Genomic DNA, 23,500 nt, shown 5'->3' with positions numbered 1-23,500 from the left:
TTGGGCTTGTCTTAACTCGATCATAGTAAGATCCATTTTATAGTGCGTCTATTGCTCTGACCTTGCTTACATCTAGTCTGATTCTAGCATTTATGCTGTGGGTCCAAAGTACTGAGGCTTTCTTTTTAACTAAAATAGCATTTGTCTTGGTTCAGCTTTAAACCAGAATTTTAAATATCCTGGAGTACTGTTTCTAAACTCAAGTCACATGCTTCTTTCTCAAAACCAAATAATATTATGTCATTCATAGCAACAACAGCACCAAGCCCTTAAGTAAATCAGTCATTTTATGTTTAATGATTTCAAGTACTGAGATTATACCAAATGGTAAACATTTAAAAGAGAACCACCCATTTGGGTAATGAAGGCCATCAACTTCTTACTTTCTTTATGTAAAGATATTTGTCGAAATTCACTAGAAGCATTTTGTATGGGAAGCACCTTTACATCATCAAGACGTATTTGAAATCAACTGTTGTTTTTAATCACTGGGACCATGGGACCACACCATTCAGTCAGCTCAGTTAAACTTTCAGTTATGTTACATCTTTCCATTCATTTCAGAGCTGTCTCTACTTTTGACAGCATAGGAAATTGCACAAGCTTGGATGTGGTCAAGGCATAAGCAACAACATTCAGTTTTAGCTTAATCTTCACAAACTCACAATCATTTTTAATAAACATACTTGGTGCTGCGGTAGCGTTGTCGCTTCACAGTAAGACGTTGTCCTGTTCGATTCTCAGCTAGAGCGTCTTCTGTGTGGAGACATGTGTGAATGGGCATACCTTTGTTGAAGGTTGGGCATCAGGGCCGGCAACTTGGCACATAAAAATCTGCTGCCAATCATTAGCGGACCGGAATTCTGCTGTGGCAACCCCTAACCGGGAAAAGCCGAAAGACACAACAACTGATACTGACTTTATTTTTCCTGTCAATTAAGTCCATTTCTCATGCCAAAGCTCTGCTGAGCATATTATTTATGTACAGACCATCCACCACACAACCCCAAACTCAAACTCGTGCACGTTCTGCTCACACATGGCTAGAAATCTACCATTGCACATGAGCTTGGCTACAGGGCTACAAATTTCAGTGTCTGTTACATGCAAGTGTGGATCCATCAGAAATGTCTATACATAGTACATGATACCGCAGTAACATTAACTTCTGTATCAATCCTGAAACTCACTGCATTTCCATTATTAGGAATTTTAATTTGTCGGACTGCTTCCACATCAGATAAAGTAGGGACTAAACACAGGAAAATGCTTTTTGTAGGTTGTTTTTAAGCTCATTTCAGAAACAAACTCATGATTGATTTTCTTTTATAAACAACAGTAAAATGGCGCAGCCTCTTGCATCTCGTATGCCTCCTGTCATGTGCAGAACACTGCTCTGACTCATTATGGTAACAGTCACACCTTGTGCATTTGCCAAGCTTACAGTCACTTTATTTCTTTTCCTTTCATTTAGCTTGACCAAAATGATGCATCTTTTGAACTTGCCATTAACTTTGCATATTACCTCAGGCTTAGCATATGGCCTTTTAGTAAATCTGTTCTTCTGGTGATTTGTATCGCTCTTTCTCAAATTGTGAGACAGTTTTACATCAGCCATTCCGATCACAACTCTGTCTTTGATTTGGTCACCTTTTGTGCCATTAAACCCACAATTTTCAATCATTTCATACCATCACCTTACAAAAGCTTCAACAAGTTTTCCCTTTGCTTGTACACATCTGCAGAAGCACGCCATTTTGTGTCTTACATTTCTTTTTAGCACAAAATGTTGATTGAGTTTGCACTAACTCGTGTCCACTATTTTGTCTCTCTGCAAATAAAAAATGTACAAGGCCTCCATTTCATGGCCTATAAAATGCAACGGGGTATTTACCTGGATTTAATTGATTTCTTTATTTAACTTGGTTACCACATGAAACCCATGTCTCAAGCAGGCCTGATAAAGGGTTTTGAAAAGTCAAACATCTCCAGTGGATTAAATTTCATCATTGTTAAAATAGTTTTTTTTCTGTATTGGACCATTAAAATTTAGCAAAAGTGAGGACTATGCAAAGTGAAATATTTTTTTTTTTTATCAGTAAAATGTTTGACACTGAACTTGGCAGATTCACTGTAGAGGGGTTGGTTCTTATGACTGGTAAGTTCTTTATTAAGTTTTCATTCATCAGAAAGATCCTGATTCTGACAACATGTCAGAGAGAGAGAGCACAACCATAGTTAAGTAGTAATATTTGTTTGCAGTCTTATATATGTCAATATACACCAGTCTGATGGTCTACTTTAATTTGAAAACAAAAATGCTTACTATTTTTTTATTAAAGTATTTATCATTCAGAATTTTCTTGCTTTTTACCATCACATTTTAATGCATGTTTTAGTTTACTGGATTATTCTAGATTTTGGGATATACCGTTGGTTTAGTTAAACAAGTAACTTTTATTCTGAACAACATACCAGCTATAAAGAAACAATTTTAGCACTCCAGGCATCTCAAACACAACTGACATTAGTTTAGAAATGCAGTGCCTTATGGGATATGTGCATTCTTAAAATGACAACATTATACAACAGCATACCCTCTCAACTGTCTTTTTTTTTTTTTTTTTTTTTTTGCAGAATGTCCAGATTTTTGACTGTTTTTGGACTGTTCATTGTAAAATTTGTGGATTTGTGGTTTTCTGGAAAATCAATGAAGATTGAAGTCAATAAACAATGACATACATTGAGTTTCATACTTCATATCCTTCAGAAAATGCATGCTAACACAAATCCTACTCGTCTCGCTAATTTCTAAGTTTATAAAAACAATATTTAATATCTGTATCTATTTTTGGGCCTTTGTCCCTCCAATATTTTAGTCTTTGTCTAGATTTCTTGCACTGAATGGTTGAGAGGTATATACAATAATCTTCAAGTGGCAATGGCTAAATTACATATACATAATATATACAAACAGTCTAGGAGTTTTATGTTACTTATCAATGTAAACAGATGATACTGTATACCAGTTAATGTATTTTAAATTCCATCTAAAAATCATTCAACTAACAGTTCTATTACCTGCTTAATCTTGGGGTTAAAAAGTGTTCTCTTCCTGTAAGACCGAACAACAATAAAGTTAGTATATTTAAAGCTTCAATGAGGTGGAAGGGTGGAAGGGTAAAAAGTGGGTGTCCCTCTACAAAAACACTTTTTTTGTTACGTATTTACATCAGAGTAATGCCAAAATCCTTTGCTTTTTGTTAGGATGCACAGTATTTGTGCTCTTGAAGTTCTGAAACATCTATAAAAAACTGCTGGATGCTTTTACTAGTTTATTAAGGCAATGCATATCTGTATATATTTTAAATTCTGCCAATATTAGATATTACTGCCATTTAAACTTCTACTATTACTCCTTCTCAGGTCCAGTTCTGAAAATTCCACTGCACTGATCATAGTTTCTCTACTTTTAGCCCCAAAACTATGGCAGTTTTTCTTTCATACTTTATGCATCTGTCTACCATTGCTTATTTCAGACCACAATTCAAAGTATTTCTTTTTAAGAAGGCCTAGTGCAAATGAAACACACCACTAGACATGTCACCTAAACTCTACCGGCAAATCACTCTGCATCTTCTTGCAATAATAGTCTTTCCTGTCACATTACAATCTACTCAATAAAGACAGAACTCTCTGTATATAGGTATATGGGTATATAGAAACCACTCATGTTTTTTTTTTTCTTTTCCCATTTTTACATTTTTGCCATATGCACATTCTCTATATTACTTATAATTTTTATAACTCTTTGTGTAGTTGCTAACTATGCATTTTAATATGCTTTAATGCCTGACAATGTCATGCCTTCTTTGTACACTACTATGCTCTCATCCAGGGTACTTTGTTATCCGGACTTGGCCTGCAAGCAGTTACTTTGATAAGTGATAAGTAAACAAACTTAAATAAACAGCTTGCTGTAGTTCTTATAGACTCCTTAGGGCTTCTGGAAATAACTCCAGGCCTGTAATGAAATTTCATTTAGGAATACCAATGGAATAAACCTATAAAAGTAAAATGTAATTCTTTGGAAACAGAATGTGCACTGATCCAAACTAGGTCCTTGTTCCCTTGTTAGTTATGACCCAGGGCAGTACCTGCATTGTGTGGAAAACATTCATCTAGAATACAGAGGTAAATTTGTTATGGAATATTTAACATACAGCTGAAATTGCCTTGTCAGATCTGTAAGTGAAAACAACTGCCTTGATTTACTAACACAGATAAATCAGATTTATGTTGAACTGCTGTGTGTTCTCCTACCCATTTTGCCATATTCTTTCAAACTTGTATTATATAGAGAATTATGATTAAATCTCTGAGCATAACCAGCTTATGGGTTTGAGACATATATGTCAAGAAAAAAAGTGGAATGAGAGAGGTTTTAGCTACCCTACTGTATTGAAAGTTACAGAACAAAAAAAAGTAGGAAGATAAAACATTTTGAATGCTGTAAACATCACCTCTCAAAGCTTTGCAGACAAAGCATCACAGATTTAACAGTTATTACACATTCCATACCAATATATCTGTGTTGTTTGTATGATGGGGTTTAATGTGTTAAGCCTTTCAAGCTATCAAATCACTGTTGCTGTTTTTCTGTGGAGGATTTGACATTTACTGCAGCATGTGACCTGAGCATAACTGCTTTCAAAGATACCTAACAACTGTTCTTATGGATCATAGAATCATAGTAAGTTACTAGGTTATCCACCCAGAGGTCATTTCAAGCCTAGCCGTTTCATCCCAATGTGATACCATAGATACTCTAGTCATTACCCAGGATTGTATTAAGTAATGATTGCCCATGTCCAGGAGGGTTGTGAGCATTATCCCCAGTAAGAACTTATGGTGCCCCATTCACTCATCTAGGTTCCTTTTAAACAGTGTCATAGAAGTGCTCTGCTTCACATGAATTGGCAGCCTATTCCAAAAATGTAGCAGTCGCTGGGAGATAAATCTGTCCCTCTAGCACTTTCTATTCAAGGTGCAGGCTATATTTAGGTCCCAGGAATGGGTATCTCTAGTCCCATTTGATTTATGGATGTGCAGCAAATTCATTAGGTTTGCCTCGGAGTTTGCACTGTAAGCCAGGCATAAGTCTTCCCTAAGAAGTCTATATGATACAGAGTATAGTGCCAGGGACTTTAGTTAGTCTGTGTAAGGCATGTGCTGGGGTCCCTTGATCTTCTTAGAAACCTCTGAGATTTTTCCAGTTTCTGCAGGTGCTTTGTATGATACATAGTAAAAGGGGTGTTATATTCAATTATGGGCCTGATTAGTGATGAATATGGAGAGGTTATAACCTCCTTTGCTCTAGAAGTGATGCCTTTGCTAGTCAACTGCACTATGTAGAAAGCCTTCCTTACTACAGCAGACACATGGTGGTCAAAGTTAAGGTCACAGTTTACTTGTGATCCTAGATCTCGTACCACTTTGTAGGTAAATAGGATATTGTTTGATAGTGTGAAGGGACATTGTTTTTACTGAAGGGAATATATAAGGGGGGTGTATAACTAGCTATGACTTGAATGGGGGTCTTACCCACAGTAATCTGAACTTGGAGTAACTCCATGGAGTTGTTCAGACTAACTAGTCATGAGGTGAATTTATCTCTAATATAGATAGAAACACCACCTCCTTTGGTTCTCACACATTCACTTTGTGGTCTGAAGGTATGGAAGGCATTGTAGCCTTGCAAGGCCGGGATAGTCTCTCAGGCCTTAAACCAGGTTTCATTGATTGCACAGACATCTAAATCCTGCAGTGATAGAAGTGCTTCCAGGGTATGCAGTTTTTCGTTTAAACTCCTAGCATACTTCTCAACCTACCAGAGCAAGAAGTCTGGACAAAGCCATAAATAAAAGTGGGACAATGGCCCAAAAATAGGGACAATTTTTAAATATTGCTCTTACAAACTTAGAAAGTTGATAGAATAACAGGTTTTGCATTAGCATGAATTTTCTGAAGGATATGAAATCTGAAACACAAATGTCTATCATTATTTTCTAACTTCAGTCTTTAATGATTTACCACTGATTTGCTCGAAAACCATAATTTTATGTAAAATAGACAAAAAAAATGAGGCTAAAATCTGGATATTCTGTGAAAATCTGTACAGTTGAGAAGTATGAGTCTCCTAGCGTTTAGCAGCATAAGCCTTATTTTGTTATGATTGGCAATTTTCACATCAGCAATTTTGTTTTTGAGACCTTGCCTACAAAGGCATTATGGGGAGTCAAGAGCCTTTACCAGCAGCCAAAAGTCTAGTGGTGCCAAGTGCAAACCATCTCTTGCAAAGCAGCGAGGTTTGCTGACCATGTCATCCCAGGCTGACAGAAACTGAATCCCCTTTGAATGATACCAAAAACTAAGCCAATTATTGAAATCGATAATTTTTTGTTTATACTTTGGCATCACTGTTAGTAAAGGTAATATGCTGCTCAAGGCTAGGGACACATACTTGGAGAGCCCAATCATGTCTCTCTTTATATAGTCCAGTGAGGTATGTCTGAGGTCATTAACTCCAACATGAGCTATGACAGAGTCAGAATGGTACTTTTTGCCGAGAGGCCTGACTGCATACGTAATCTGACAAATCCTGGCACCAGACAGGCAGGTGACCGTGACTTTCTCCTTATCTAACCTGGTGAGTGGGACATCCATGTGTCTCAATGTGGACAAGAAAGTTTAGTTATTGAGTGTTATGCCTTAAGGGCATGGTAGGTGAGACACTGGTGTTGCTATGTGTCATGGGTGCTGTGGGGACTGTGTTAGTTGTAGAAGTCTTTTGTTTTGGAGGTCTCTGGTGTTTTGGTAAGTTTTTTGAGAGAACCTCTGCATATGTTGATTTATGTGTTGGATGTATCATTGAAACCTGTTCTGATCAGGTATCTTGGTGGTGAAGTGTATAACCAGCCTACTTTTGAAGTGACACACACACACACACACACACACACACACACACACACACACACACACACACACACACACACACACACACACACACACACACACACACACACACACACACACACACACACACACACACACACACACACACACACACACACACACACACACACACACACACACACACACACACACACACACACACACACACACACACACACACACAGACACACACACACACTTTCAGAACAAGTGATCCCCTTGCAGCAGCAGTACCTCAAAGATTTGAAAAAATATCTCCCCTTCTCTACAGGCTAGTAGAACTGCAATAGGAAAAGGAGTCATAATTGCTCAGCTTGAATACAGGCTCTCCATCATATCTACAGCTTCTGAAAATGTAAGCACTAGAGATTGGCAGTCTGGAAGAGCCAATCTGTAGTGCTGACAGTGGGGTGTCTTTGCCCTATTTTCCCTGATCTGCAGGGAAAGTTTTTGCTTTTTGGGTCCATCCTCCAGTTGTTACAGGGATCAGTGTTAGGCATGGCACACAAGCCCTGTTACTATATAAAGTACACCCACGGATTGCACCACATTCTGCCTGTGAATCCTATGAGTGAGATACTGCTACAGCATAGAAGATGCAGGCTATCTCTCAACTGTAATGTAAATGTAAAAATGGCCAGTACCAAAATGACAGTTACCAGGATGGGAAGGCTATAAATAATTTTTTTGTAAGGGCTTTCATCCAGTAACTCATCCACACCACTTTCCTTGGTGCATTCTTCTTTTTAGCTGTATAAATCCCTTCAATTAATTTTTTATTTCCCCTGCCTGCCCTATACAGATTGATGAAGTCACCTTAAAATAAATAAATAAGTTAGTAAAGAAAAATAAATGTGTGTTCACCACATGCTTCCTTTGCACTTCCTTACAAAAGTTTTACTTCTACTGCACGTGGCGACCACGCACATATTTTTTTCTTGTTCCACAATTATGTCCACTTGCTGGTAAACAGTACTGAATTCAGTCCCCCAAAGTAATAGATATCTTTGACAACCCATTTAGTCTGTAATGTCTTATAACATCTGAGGCAGCTTTGAGAAAAACCTATAAAAATAAGAGCCCTTTCTTTTGCAACGTCTGATACTAGTATTTGGACTCCCCTACTGGTATCAGGCAGACACCAGCAGTCACAATGAATTTTTAAGAAAAAGCTACAACCTACAAAATTGCCGAAGTGCACCCATCCAGTACCATCTGCTTATAGGTTCATAGGTTCATAGGTTCATACTAGGCTATCTGCCCGAGGGCATTTACAAGCCTAGCATTATTTTGCTGTGCCTCTGTTGAGCAGTGACACTGAGGTAATCCCTGGGGTATATCTGCGATCTCCCATCCATTGGTCAAGATTTATCTTGAACAAGGCCAGCGTGCTCTGCCTGATTTTATTCCACAGCATAGGAGTCTTTGGGTGATGAATCTATCCCTCCAGCACGTCCTATTAATAGCCGTGTCGAGGTTTAAGTCTCCGCCCTTGTGACTCTGACAGATCTAGATTTTTGAGGTGAAGCATATTCATCAAATCTGGGTTTGACATGGCCTTGTATGTTAGGCAAAGGTCACCTCTGAGCAAGCGGTAGACTGAATAGAGCTGGAGTTCTTTCAGTTGGGCAGCATAGGACAGATGTTTGAGACCCTTTATCCTTTTGGTGAGGAACTTTTGTGGCCTCTCCAGCTGCTGCAAGTGTCGGGTCAGATACATTCCGAATGGGGCATTGTACTCAATCATTGGTCTGATGAGTGATGAGTATAGGAGACTATGACCTCCCTTGATCTAGATGAGAATCCCTTCATGATAAGGTGGGCAATGTAGAAGGTCTTCCTAACTACTTTAGCTACATGGGTGTCGAATGACAGACTACTATCAACCTGGGTCCCCAGGTCCCTGATAACTTCTTCTGTGCTCAGTGGATTGCCACCTATTTGGTAGCTAGGGGTAACCTTGTTTTTTCCGAAGGGTATGACTATGCATTTTTTGGCATTTAACTTTAGGCCATGGCTCTGGCACCAGTTATCTGTTTCTGTGAGACCCTTCTGAAGGATATCTGTGTCAGATGTGTTTTCTACTATGGCACCCAGTTTGCAGTCATCTGCAAACTTTGTCAGCCATAACCCTCCTGTGTTTGCTTGCACTTCGGAAAAGTAGATGCCAAACAAGAGTGGGCCCAGGACTGAGCCCTGTGGTACACCACTTGTGACAGGCTTTGAGTCTGACATGGCGCCAGCAACTCTGACCCTGTGGGTTCTGTCACTCTGGGCAATTTTATTGGACTAGGCTCTCAGTTTCTTATTACTTCATCCTCATTCAGTTGTTTAACTCTTATAACCGATTCATAGATTCTCTTGTTACTCACTCCAGTGCAGACACAATGCAGAGACCCTATACTTGCTTACTTATAGTTTCATAGGTGTGTACTAGGCTAATGGCCCTGGAGCCTTTACAAGCCTAGTCCAATAAAATTGCCCAGGCCCCATGCCACACAATGTTAGTTCACAGTGCCCCTATCCAGCAGGGCAACTGGAGTGATCCCCAGAGTGAACTTTCTGTTACCCATCCACTCATCAAGATCTCTCTTGAAGAGGACCAGTGAGGTGCTCTGCTTGACATGGATGGGAAGCTTATTCCATAGCATGGGCAGTCTGTGGGTGATGAACCTGTCGATCCAGAATATTCTGTTAATTGTGGTAATCAGGTTGTGATCTCTGGAGCATGTGGAACGGGGGGATTGGGATTTCTTTAGGTGTAGCATATTAAGTAGGGCTAGGTCAGACATGGCTTTGTAAGTCAAGCAGAGATCACCTCTAAGTAGACGATAAGAGACTGAGAAGAGCTGAAGTTTCTTGAGGCTCTCCATGTAGGACATGTGTTTAAGGCCTAGGATCCTTTTTGTGAGATACTTTTGTGGCATCTCCAGATGTTGTAGGTCTCTGGTCAGGTACATGCCAAATGGGGCATTATATTCGATGACTGGTCTAATGAGGGATGAGTAGATAGGGATGATGACCTCTTTCTTCCTGGATGCGAAACCTTTGATTATAAAATGTCCCACTTAGAAGGAATTTCTGACCACAATAGCAGTGTGGTTGTTGAAGGTGAGATGGCTGTCGACCTGGGTGCCCAGATCTCTTATGGCCCCTTCAGTGTTCAGTGGGTTCCCATCAATGTGGTAATTCATGGGAACTGATTTTTTTCCAAAGGGGATGATAACGCATTTTTGGCGTTAAGCTTTAGGCCATGGTTCCAACACGACACCAGTCATTGGTCTCAGACAGGCCATTTTGTAGGATGCCTGTATCACTTGGGGAGTTGATAATGACTACTAGCTTGCAGTCATCAGTGAACCTGGTCAGCCAGAGTCCTTCTGTCTTGGTCTGGACTTTTGAGAAGTAGATGCCGAACATGACTGGTCGACAGTCTGACTTGGAATCCACAACTTTCACTCTCTGTGTCCTGTCTGTGAGCCAATTTGCAACCCACCTAGTGATGTAAGGATTGATGCCAAGTTTGTTGAGTTTATCAATGATACCTAAGTGGGAAATTGTATCAAAGGCCTTGGCCAGGTCGAGGTAGGTTGTATGCACTGCCTTACCCTCATCCACAGCCTTGGTGACTGCCTCGAAAAAGTTAACCAGATTCAACAGGCCGGATCTGCCTTTGACAAAGCCAAACTGTGTGGGATCAAGAGTTTGGAGATTGCCTATATCTTTGTTAAGCGGGTCCATGATCATGAGCTCCATACCTTTGCATATCAGACTTCTCAGGCTAATGGCAATAGTTCCCAGGGTCTGTCGTTGCTCCCCCTTTATGGAGCAGGATGACTGTAGCAGTGTGCCAGTCATTAGGGACATAGCCTGAGGTAAGGCTGTGACTGAACAGGGCACACAGATATGGTGCCAGTTCATTTTGTAGCTCATGTAGGATGCAGCCAGGAATATTATCAGGTTCCATGAACACAGTATTCTTGGCTTTGGACAATGCAGCTTTTACCTGTGCCACAGAAATGGTGGGTACCAGGCTTTCTTCTGGTATTGTGATAGGGCCCTTGGGGGGGGTGAGGGGTAAAGTTGGCAATGAATCTGTCGGTCAGTATGTTGGTCATATGTGTTGGCTCAGTATAGGAGGTGCCATTGTGCAATAACTCAGCGCATTGCTCACTTGGAATTCATGAAGTATAAATTCTGAAGTCTACAATGAGCTTTTGTAATAAATGAATATAAAAAGATTGTCAAACTCACATACAGAAATAATTCAAGATAAAACCTGTTCGCAGCCTGTTAGACAGCAAATGGATGTTAAGCCTTATATGCTGTATTAATTACCTAGGAGGCAGATGTTTTAATTTCAATGATAACAAAAGACAGAACCTACTATATAGGCCAAGCAGCTTATCAGGCTTAAATTCTCATTGCTATCTATTCTCTTTATCCACTAACATTTATAGTTATCCTTTTTGATATTGACTAGCAGCAGTATAGTAAGAAACTGAAACTTTAATATCGTGCGTAGTATCTTGTTCTCGGGTTGCCTGGAAGCATTCCACTGTTAATGTCTTACATAAAAACACAGTGTAATTCATTGTTAAACAAAGCATCCATTCAGTGCATTCTGAGAAGAGTTGAGAACAGTTTTCATAATCACAGTTGAAAATATGTCAGCTGTACAACATTTTTGCACACAAATAACAGGGATCAGGCTCTGTATGATGAGAATTTATAGGCTCCACTGCAGTGAAATATATATAACTCCATTATCATTAGTTGATGTTAAGTGTAATGAGGTTTACACAGGTGAAATGTAGAAATGGTAGAATGTTCTCTTGCATGATATACAAGAGCTCAGGATATACATATTTCAGTATTTTTACATCGTATAAGGAAGGGAATGAAGATCTTGGAGTGTCTTTGATTGAAACTCATGATCCATGTACATGATCCATTGATGCCCATTATTTGCACTTTGCCATTCTTATGGGGGTGCCCTAGTTTCCTGGTTCACCCACATAATAACCCACTGCTTTATATCAGTTACGTATTCTAAGTTGTTCACAGTACAGTTTGCACCCTAGAATACACTTACTCCAGGGTGCCTATTTCTTGAAAGAATTCACCAGGGACCTCCCACTACCACCACCACCATTAACACTGCAGCAGAACAAGCTTTGATCTTCCCTGTTGTATTCTGCTTGTAGCATGCACTGTGTTTTTAAGCTGTTCAAAGTACAGTCTGCACCCTAGAATAAATCTGCTGCAAGGTGCCCAGTTCTGAAAAGAACTTAGTGCCCCCCCACCAACAACACTGCAATATAATCTTCCCTGGTCTGCTCTGTTTGTTGTGTCCTATAGATTTTATGGGCTGTCCACAGTGCAATTTGCACCATAGAATACATCTACTACTGGGTGCTTATGTCTAAAAAAAAACTCAGTGGCGATGTCCCCTCACCAGAACTGCACTGGAGCATGCCTGTATTTTCCCTGGGACACTCTGTTTGCATTGTGAGCTAAGTAGTTTTTGATGCCTTTATCTTTAATCTCTTTTTGCACACTTGTGATTTCGGTCTGTGATGTCCTTTTATTTGTCTTCCTCCCCATTTTGTCTTTTTCTCCTATGCCCTGATCAGGCTCCTACTGAGCCACAGATAGTCTTAGATTGCCCTTAGGCTACCCACCTTGGTTATTTATTTCTACAGGTAGCCCCCTCATCAGTGTTTTGAAAGTGCCTTCTCACTGCTGTTTAGGGGATTAATCTGTCATCATCTCACTCACATGGAGCATTTGAACAGCTTGATTGGTGGGCCGATATCATGCTCTAGGCATAATATCCATTTGAAATGTCAGGACCTGCTATAATGAATCCCAAAACATGAAAACTGAATGGCCAAAAAATGGATTTGTGTATATTAAGTCTGAAATGGCCATTTCTTGGAGTATTCCTTTTCTAAAAGGTATGGCACTCTCTGAGTTGGTATATATACAAGTTCAAGTGGGGTGCTGGCTAGCTCACCTGTAAAAAAAAAAGATTAAAGGAGTAGAGTGATGTTCAAAATTTGCTCTTCTCCTACAGTTTCAGTCTTTTTTTCGGCGTGTTGACACCCCAAGCTTAGCCTATGCAGTATCTAATAGTGATCACTCTGCAAACAAGGTGATTCATTAATAGAATGTTGTTCTGAAACATAACAAGATAGACCATTTACTACATTTATCTTTCTCTTGGCTTGTACAGATCAGAAAGCTGGTGTGCACATGAGCATACTGATTGGCTACAGCTAGACAAGTGACTGGGGTGGCATCCTGCAGAAGGCCTCTGTCTTTAATGTTTCTTGACACTGTGTTATAATGCATAATCATCTCCCTGCTAACATTTCTACCTCTTTGTTGACCCATCTGTGAATATACCCATCCTTTTTCAGTAGCTGACGCTTCCTAACTATATAGTTTAACATTACTTTTGTCAATATTAAATCTGTTTTCTAGTTTATTTCTGGAAGGACACTTACATAATCACCCACCACCTTATATCAGTTATAGCTATTTTAACTTTATTATGCTTTTGCTGCAATATATCCTGCTTGTTCATTATATTACCTCATGTAGTTTAATTATTTTCCAGGCTTAGTTATTTTGGATTACTTGTACGCAGCTCTTTCAATATTTGACCAGCTTATTTTCTATGTATATTTTCCATGACAAGTTGTTATAATTGACTTGAATTGCATTTTTAGCTTGTTTAGCCAGTTTGTGAATGGAACTTTTTGAGAGTGGGATACAGATCACTGGTTTTGCTTCTGTACATCAAAAAGAGGAAACTCTAATTAAATCCTAAAAGTATCATAGCATCAGTCATTGTTGTAAAATTATTTACATAGGCTGGCAAGGAAGTAGCCCCTTCAAAATTTTGCTTCCAGTACCTGGCTTACTGTTTACAGAATCTGCAATTCTAATGTTTTTATTTCTTTGCTCGATGGGCCTTGCAGTTAATTTCAACTGGAACCTATGGTTTTGTTTTTCTTTGCCTTTTGTACATACTCTTTTCTTCTGTCTTCCACCTCCCATTAATAAATTAACTTAGATGTGTTAATTAACTCTTTCTTACAAACCTGTATACTTCTGCCCTGTTCTAACTGCAACTTCCTTCCTGTTGAATATGGTCATGCGTTTTTTTGTAATATTCTTCTAAGACTATTAATATGTCTCATCTCCTCCTAACCTGTGCTTCTGTCTTTCAGGTCTTCTAAGCTGTACACAGTGCAGTCTGCAGACATTTATATATTTATCTACTACAGGGCTCCCAATCCTCAAAAGATCTCAGTTGTGATCTCCCCAACCAACAACAGTGATTGGAGCATGCTTGGGTCTTCCCTGGCTATGCTGTTTCTGCAATAGCCCTAGGTAGTGTTCGTCAGCTTCCTAGCTAACTAATATTGCACAAGTGTGATCGTGGTATGCAGTACCCTATCAGTGGTCCTGCCCCCCTTTTTTCTTTGTTTCCTTAATCCTGACTCTGTGTATCTATCTATCTATAAATGTATGCGTTTATTAACAGGCATAGAGAGCTAATCTTAGTGGAACATTTCTAGTCTCATCCTGGGACAAAAGTTAAAACATGAACAACAAAAATTAAACAGAAATAATGTGAAGGAACAGAAAAATTAGGAACAAATGAGCTGCACATAGGCTTGATCTCTCCTTAAGCAGCCTGCCTAGTCTAGTAATTTCTACACATACATCCCTAATCTGCTTTCTGAATGTGCCTCCCCACTACTGTTTTGGGAATTAATCTGTGGACATCTTTCACACATGGATCAATGAACAGTTGATTTATGGACTGTTGTCATACCTTAAGTGTAACCTGTGCAGACTAATAGCAGTTACTCTAAGCAAAGAAGTTTATTATAGCAATAACCCACGCCTGGGTGTGGGTAATGCTGGATTTACCCACAGTTGGCGTGGTTTGGTCATGAGGGCTTCGCCCTCGTGACCAAACAAAGCCAACTGTGGGTAAATCCAGCATTAACCACACCCAGAAGTGGGTTATTGCTATTATACAATGACATTATTTAAGAAAAAAAATAATTAATTTTCTTAAATAATGGCATTGTATAATGCCTCCTTGCTGCCCTTCCGCAGCTGTCTGATATTCTGCGGCAGTTCTGATGTACTGTGCATGCGTATGCCTACGCAGTACATCAGAGCTGTGGGCAAAAGCAACGGAGAAAGCAAGATCTCCGTAACATGGCGAGACAGTTTGAAGCAACGGAAAAAAAAAAAAAAAAAAAGTTTTAATAATGGAAAAAGTCCAGGCGACCGGACCTTTTTCCATTACTATAACTCTGATTTACAACGTGCACGCTGACCAATCACCGTGCACATTTTTTGAATATTAATGGGGGGTTGTTGTATAATCATTAATAAAACATTGCTATTCTACAACATAACAAAACTATTAGGACATTTATTATGCTTAACCTTTTTTGCAGTTTGCATAACTGTGTACGTTGGTGTGCACATGAATTGGCTACCACTAGACAGGTAATTGGACCCACTTTAGTCCCTCTCCACTTTCATCAGTGGCCACCACCTGGGTTTTCTGTTCCTCTGAGATTCCTCCTTACAACCAAAAGAATCAGTTTTCAGTCTGCCACACACAACCTACATTATATTCTGCATCCCAGGTTCATTCTCCTTCCCTCATCCACTCATTTATTCACACTGCCCTCTATCAACCAACATCTTAATTGCTTCAAACCATTTCTATTAAAACAATCTTTTCTCTGCCCCATCATGCTTGAATTATTACCTATTCCCTAGTTAAAATTAATTACCTATCCATCATTAATCTGCTTTCTCATATTCACCAAATTCTCCCCACTTCTTCCCAAACCTCTCTGTTTATACCTCTCATTCAGTCTGTGATGTTTGCCTTGACTTCTGAGAAGTACATGCCCAACTAGAGTGGGGCTAACCAAAGAGCCCTGAGGTCTCCACTAGTGACTGGCCTCTATATGGAGGTGGTCTCTCCAATCCTAATTTTGTGGGTCTTATCTGTGAATCAGCTGGCTATCCAGCTTGCTACATTGAGGTTATTGCCTAATTCCATAAGTTTGTTTACAATGCCTCAGTGGGGTATTGTACCAAATGCTTTAACCAGGTCAAGGTAGGCAGCATGCATCATTTTTTCCTTGTTTATTGCCTTTGTGACCATCTCAAAGAAGTCCACTGTTTTTACTAGGCATGACCTGCCTTTGATGAAACCAGACTGAGTTGGGTCCAGTGACCGAAACTTTCTTATGTCATTCTTAATCATTTCCATAATAATTCTTCCCATGGCTTTGCATATAAAACGTGTCAGACTAATCGGTCTGTATTTTCTGGGATCTGTTGATAGTCTGCCATTGTGCAGAATGATGACTATTTCAGTCCTCCATTCACATGTTACAAAGCCTGTTCAGAGACTACAGTCGAATAATGACTCCAGTGGCCCTGATAGAACATATTTCAGGCTCGTTAAAAGGCATCCTAAGATATTATCAGGGTCCATTGAAGTGTGTTATTCGCCTTAGAGAGTGCAGCTAGGATGAGCGACCTATTGATAGGTGGAGGGGTTAACTTTGATGGTATTTCCTGGTAGTTGGTTGGGAGTGAGTGAGTGTTTAAATTAGATCTAAATTTGTTGGCCAGTAGATTTGCTATATCACCCAGCTCTGTGAACATGGCTTCATTTACAATAAATTCAGCACACTGTTGTTTGATGCCTTTGAAATTTATGGTATAAATAAAGAAGGCCTTATGGTTGTCCCTGGCCAGGGAAGCTATCTTTGCCTCAGGATTGAGTTTATTGGACTTAATTAGCCCTCTTAGTTTTCTATTTAGTTTGATGAGAGAGTTTTTATCTATTTTTGGTTGTTACTCTTCTTAATTTTAAATATATATATTTTTCTTTTGTTGTACAATATGTTTAATTTTAGATTCCACTAGGGTGGTTTGGTTTTAGAGTTTGATTTGGGCTTACACCAGCCTCTATGTGACCAATGGCATTATTGTACAGCGTTTCTATGAACAATTCTGCACAGGCTGCTGTGTTGTGTGAGTTTCGAAAGGTTATATATAAACCCTCTGTGGAGGGTAAATCCCTACCCAGAAGTGAGACCCTGCCTGTAACACATGCCCCTGTACTTTGATATCACTGTCACAGTCTCCAAAGGTGCTGAGATAAGTTGGTGTTAGTTCTCAGTCATATCTACCTACTATCCACCATTGTTTCTACACATGAATATCTACCATACAGAACATCACAATGAATACAGTAACATATGCAAAAATGGTGTCCATGTGACATGCAAGACAAGGATATAAATGCATTAAAATCTTTGTTATGCAACCTTAGCTTTACTGGTCAAATGATCCTGTTGCACTCCTGATGTGCATTTGAAAAGAAATGCATATTCTTCTTACTTTGTTTAGATGCACCCAATACATGTGATAGTTGTTCATCCAAACCTCTACTGCATACTATTAACTTGTTCTACCTAACTCTGAGACATGGATGCAGCATTCACACTACTGCTGGGTATAAATCCTGCTGCATTTCTACGTTCCAGTGACACTAGAAACTCTTCCACAAGTCAGTTTTGTGGACAACATAGGTCCAACTCTTGTGGTGGATTTGTCAGTTACAATCTTGCTTGCTTTCTGCTATCCATAGCTGATCATATCAGGCAGGTAACTCAGGGCCAGAATGGGTTGAGGACTCCCATCGCACTGCCATTTATTTTTTTAATGATGTTTTCTTGTCAAATGCATACCATTTAGGCAGATTGTTTTAGTATGCACACTTTTCTCTTTCAGATCATGAAGATCTTAGTCTCAAACCACATGGGCTATCACATGATGCTAGCTGCAAGACAGGATGTAAAGGATCACTATCTGTATATTTCTGTGACATGACGCACTTATGGCAACTTTCTCATTGGGTGAGCACTAGACAGGTTCACCTGATAAAGAGCATGAAGCACAGGCACCTTCACTGTCATTTTCCACTGATATGGTACATGGTTGGTCTGATGTGTGGGTTGTGTTTGCCTGACTGAACAGGAGTGAAGACCAGTTTCCAGTGGGTATCCATGTCCTGCCAACTCCAGATCAGCCACTGTTGCAGCAGTGATGGAATGACAGGTGGGGGCAACATCTTTGCTGCATAAAATCTGTATGTAGCAAACAGCATATTAACTGGAGTAGTAGGCTCCAACCAAAACATATTATTAGGGCCTGAAGCCCTGGCCATCAACTACATGGGATTATCAATTTATAATGGTCTTTGGTAAATTGATCTCCTAGTCATCTTGGCCACTCACCTGCAGCCAGCATCCCACCCTACCTTTACTTAGTGTTTACCCTTTACCTGGTTTGTCATCACCATATCTTGTGCATAGTCCACCCGTCCCTATTACCACTTCTCTACCATTTGTGTGAATGTATACTTCCTTTGTCACCCAAACTTTGCACATGCAAAACCACAAGGTTTCCTCCATTCTTTCATCTTAGTCTGTTTGCTCACATAAGCTACCCTACACCCTCCTTCCATACCTAATTTTCCTTTGCATACCTTACTCCTCACCCAGTCTCTCTTTATACAGAAAAATGTTCTTTCTCCACAAAGAACATTTACCCCACCTTCCTGTGTACCAGCATGCACTTTCCTATGTACCCCCTTGTGCGCTACTCTCATCTTTTCTTACTTCCTTTCCTTATATCCTATACTACTCCCCCTTTCCACTCCAATATTATGAAGACATTTATGGCCTTATGACTTCAGCCATCCCAGAATGATTATTCAAAGTACTCGGGTCTATTCTGAATGTTATGGTGACCCTCAAGTTTTACATTTATATTCATAATCATATCCATATGAATATTCATACTCATATTCACAACTTCATATTTGGTAAAATCAGACTAGCCTGGAAACACTATCAGGAAGTCCCTGCACACAATTTGCTGTACTTGCTCTGCTGTAGTGCTGTTGAATAACATATCTGAGCTGCACAAGGAACACCACTCACAAGCACCATCAGGTAGAGATACATGATTATTTGTACACCTCACACCATATAATACCTCTTTCTCATGTAAACATTATGCATTTCCATAACAAATGTCTGTGATTTCCACCCAGCATACTATGGGCCTCTGTTGTGCAATCATTTTCACCTTGGCATTTTCGGTTTTACAAATACATTACATAAATGTGATCATTTTTGCATACTGCCATTCTGTTTGATTTGGAAAGCGACAACATAAGGACAGTAGTATTAATGTAATTGTTTTTTGATATTACTTTCTTCAGTAATGCAGCTATTTTTATATTACTTTCAGGATGATTTTAAAACATACACAAGGAAGAAGGTCGGATGGATTTACCTTTCAAAACACACTGATGATAGTCTAGTGAGGTGTGAAGTCATTTCAGATAAAGCATCTGCCTTACACAGAGCCATAATACAACCTGATATGAAGGTAAGATACTTTTTCTTTCAGATACTTTAGTTAGTAAATGCCTTTTATTCTTGGTAATGGGCCAGATTTACGAAGGCTTGCACGGAGTCTAAGAGTAGTGTAAGATGGCAGACAGCCAATATGTCCGCCGAGTGATCCAGCAACAGCCGGCAGGGGCGTGCATGAGAGCTTCTAAAGCTACTCTTGCATGGACAGTGTTAATGTATGAAAATTAACTCATTTGCTGCTGAAAGATATGCAAATGAGGTAAATTTGTGATCCAGGAAACACTAACCTGTCCGTGGAAAAGTAGTGTTATTTGCAGAAATGTACTCCATTGGTAATGGAGTACCATTCTGAAAATAGCTAAATGGAGCTATGACAGCTCCAAATAAAGGATGCATTTAGTTGAGGAAGCATGCCAATGGCCAAATATAAGGCCATTGGCATTTGCAAATGTTGTAAATCCTTAAAATCCAGTTTTTTTTTCCCCGATCACTAATGTTTAAGCATAGCTCGGTGCCGCGCAAACGTGCTGCGCTCTAAATGAAATGAAAACAATTGAAAAATAGCCAAAAATGGGCATTTTCACTAAAAAGCTTGTTCTGCCATGCAGTGAATGGGAGGCTGAAAACAACATGACCACTGAGTAATGGTTGCTAAGGGGGGGAAGCTCAGTGTGAGAGATGTAACCAAGCATTAGTAGGCAATCCTATGCAAATGAGGAAAAGGATAGTGAATCCCAATTTTCCCCAGCATGTGAGCCATGTCCCTAGAGTGTAAGTGTAGGAGTAGGGGAGTAGTAGAGTAGAAGATAGATGGCATCATGAGGGGGTATGTCTGAAAGACTGTAAGCTGATTGGAGCACAGTGGCTGGTGTTTGCCCTGAGTTGCTCAGGATTGCAAGAGGCGTGTCTACAGTTGTCCTAGCTGAAAACAAGAAACCAAAGGTGTACGCCGTGGATATATCTGAAATTTCTTGCAAACATGCTTACACCCTATGTGCGCGTGTGCGTTTGTTTGCGCGGCTCTGCCACTTGTGGAATCAGAAAGGGAAAAGGAAGGAAAAGAAGTAGTAGGAAGTTAACCAAGGAGAACTAGCAGAGCTGCCAGGTGAAATATATCAGAATCAGCCAATTACACAGGCAGTAGACTAGCCCAGCCCAGCCAGCACTTTAAACTCTGGAAACACAGTCTATCCTGTTTTTTCCCAAGAACTCTGCAACACTGCAGTATACAAAGAGTGAAAACTTAAAAACCTTAAGTCAGACAAAATGTTAGGGGCTGCTATTGCTATCATAAACCAACATGTGCAAGATGCTGAGGGTGGTGATGTTGTGAATGCTGCTGAGCAACCCAAAGTGAGGAGACAGAGAAGAGTGTACAGACCCAGGGTAACCTATCAGGGACTACATGAGCTGGAGATAGTGGAGCGCTATAGAGTTGACAGATACCTCATGCAGCAAATTGTTGAGCTGTGCCAGCCACGCCTCACACACAGAACCAACAGAGGGGAACCCATCCCAGTGGATACCAAGGTATGTGTTGGCCTACAAATACTAGCTACAGGTACCTTCCAGAGACCAACTGGTGATATGATGGGGGTTTAACAGGCATCAGCATCCAGGGTACTGCACCAGTTCCTGGATGCCATGTCAGTCGGTGAGCACGTATATTTCCCCAATTCCAGTGAGGCATTGGCCAGCAATATGCATCGTTTCCACCAAATTGCAGAATACCCTGAGGTTGTGGGTGCAATAGACTGCACGCACATACACATCAAAGCACCACAGGGTGAGCGGGGTAGGGTCTACATCAACCGCAAGGGCTTACCCTCCATCAACTGCCAGGTTGTGTGTGATACCCAGGGCATAATAATGAATGTATGTGCTGGCTGCCCTGAAAGCTATCACGATTCCCACATCTGGCATCTGACGTAGCTGTACTAGAGATTTGTCAATGGGGACATCCCTGACGGTCACCTAGTGGGGGATGCTGGATATGCACTGAAGCCATGGCTGATGACACCCATCAGAAATGCACACACAACCAAACAAGAACTCCATAATGAGGCACACGCACAAACAAGAAACATTATTGAGCATGTGTTTGGGATGCTCAAGTCATGGTTCCGGTGCCTGGATACATCTGGTGGAGCCTTGCATTACTCACCAACTACATGTACCCAAATTGTCATGGTATGTGCCATGCTACACAATATGATCCTGCGAAAACAGCTGCAGCAGGAACAGCATGGGGCAGGGCCAAACATCCCCCCACCATTGCCAAGGCCTGCAGTGGCACAGAGTGACTCAGAGGAGGAACAACCTGAGCCTGCCCCAGTAGGCAGAAGGAGGAGTGCCCAGTATGCCTTGGCCTTGGCAAAGAGGCAATGCATAGCACATACACTGACTCAGTAGGAACCCTGGAAATGACACCTCTCTCTGACTCACACATACAATAAAAGGGATGCCTAACTTGACACTACCTGTTTTCAAACATGCATAGGGAGTGTACTATGTGCATCCAACATAGGCAGCCCTGCAGCACCACCTGAGGCATGATTGCCCTATTTTAAGCAATATAAAGCAGTGCTAAGTACATTTTACTATTTAGCATATTTAAGCATAATTGCGCGGAGCTGCGTGCCACGCAAACTAGCACAACATCGGGCAATGTTGGGGAACATTGGGCAACGTTGGGCAATGTTAGGCATTGTTGGGCAATGTTGGGCAAAGTCAGGCAAAGTCAAGCAAAGTCGGGTAAACACGCTCACACCTGCTTTACTGTTTCTTAACCAGTCAGGTCTGCTCAGCAGGAAAATAAAAAGCAGTGATAGGGCTCGAACTCAGGATACTGTGCACTATACCACTCCCACAAGAGGGGAAAACATACTGGACCTGATCTTCACCAACATGGGGACTTTATGCTCCAGACCAGAAGTGTATCCCTCACTGGTAAGATCAGACCATAAACTAATCTCACTGGATATTCACATCCCGACCCCACCCCCTGCCCAGAAAACCACAGTGAAAAACTTCTATAAAGCAAATTTCACACTCCTCAAAACTGAAGTGGAATCCTTCAAAGCCCCCGGGCCTGTGGAAAATACGGCCCAGACCGCAGAATCCTTTATAAACGCATTCTATGAACACCTTCAGGAATGCATGGATCATGTGATCCCAAATAAAACCAAGACCCAATCCTCCAAAGGCAGGCGTCCTGTCTGGTGGACCCCAGCCATAAACAAACTATACAATAGAAGGAGGAAGCTAGTAAATGATAGAGCAAAATCCCAAAAGGGAAGGCATCACTGATCAGTATTAGCAAAAACTACGGGCACACATAAAATTGTCTAAGGCCAGCTTCGAGAAAAATTGCACAGGACACTAAGGATAATCACAAGGCTTTCTTTAGTTATATTAGGAACCTGGGTGGTAATTCCCAGATATGCTCAGAATTAGTCCAAAATGACAAAAATACACGAACCCACAGACATTGCCAACATCCTAGCTGACAGGTTCAGCAAACTCCCCTCCCACCAAAGGGCAAATATCTATCCCAGCAGAGTGCTGCCCCCTGACATCTCAGATGCTCAGGTAAGAGCCGCCCTCTCCAAAGCAAAAAACACAGCATCAATGGGACCAGATGGTGTCCCGGGCTGCGTACTACATGAACTCCAAGAAGAGCTAAACCCAAACATAAAACTACTGTTCAATCTCAGCCTTACCACAGGATATGTGCCCAAAGAGTGGCGTACAGCAACAGTGGTCCCTCTCCATAAAGGTGGTGCCTCAATGGATCCTGGAAACTATCACCCCATAAGCCTGACTAGCTTGGTCTGCAAAGCTATGGAAAGGATCATCATGGACCTGATAAATAAAGATATTGGGGACCTACAAACACTGGATCCTACCCAGTTCGGCTTTGTTAAGAGCAGATCCTGCCTCTTAAACCTGGTTGATTTCTTTGAAACAGT

General features: G+C 40.6%; 1 protein-coding gene across 1 annotated transcript in view; it reads left to right on the top strand.

Annotated features, from left to right (window-relative positions):
- Positions 1-23,500, top strand: part of LOC122800919 (probable cation-transporting ATPase 13A4) — an 846,809-nt gene that overhangs the window by 53,482 nt on the left and 769,827 nt on the right. Inside the window, exon 3 of the mRNA XM_044070278.1 lies at positions 19,402-19,542. Coding sequence (XP_043926213.1) covers positions 19,402-19,542 — 141 coding nt within the window. The remainder of the gene's footprint in view (positions 1-19,401; positions 19,543-23,500) is intronic.

The sequence above is a fragment of the Protopterus annectens genome, chromosome 4.part1, assembly GCF_019279795.1.
Source record: "Protopterus annectens isolate FY-2018-M chromosome 4.part1, PAN1.0, whole genome shotgun sequence".
Lineage (NCBI taxonomy): Eukaryota > Metazoa > Chordata > Ceratodontiformes > Protopteridae > Protopterus > Protopterus annectens.
Note: the sequence above shows the minus strand (reverse complement) of the source record. Positions and strands in the feature narration are given on the sequence as shown.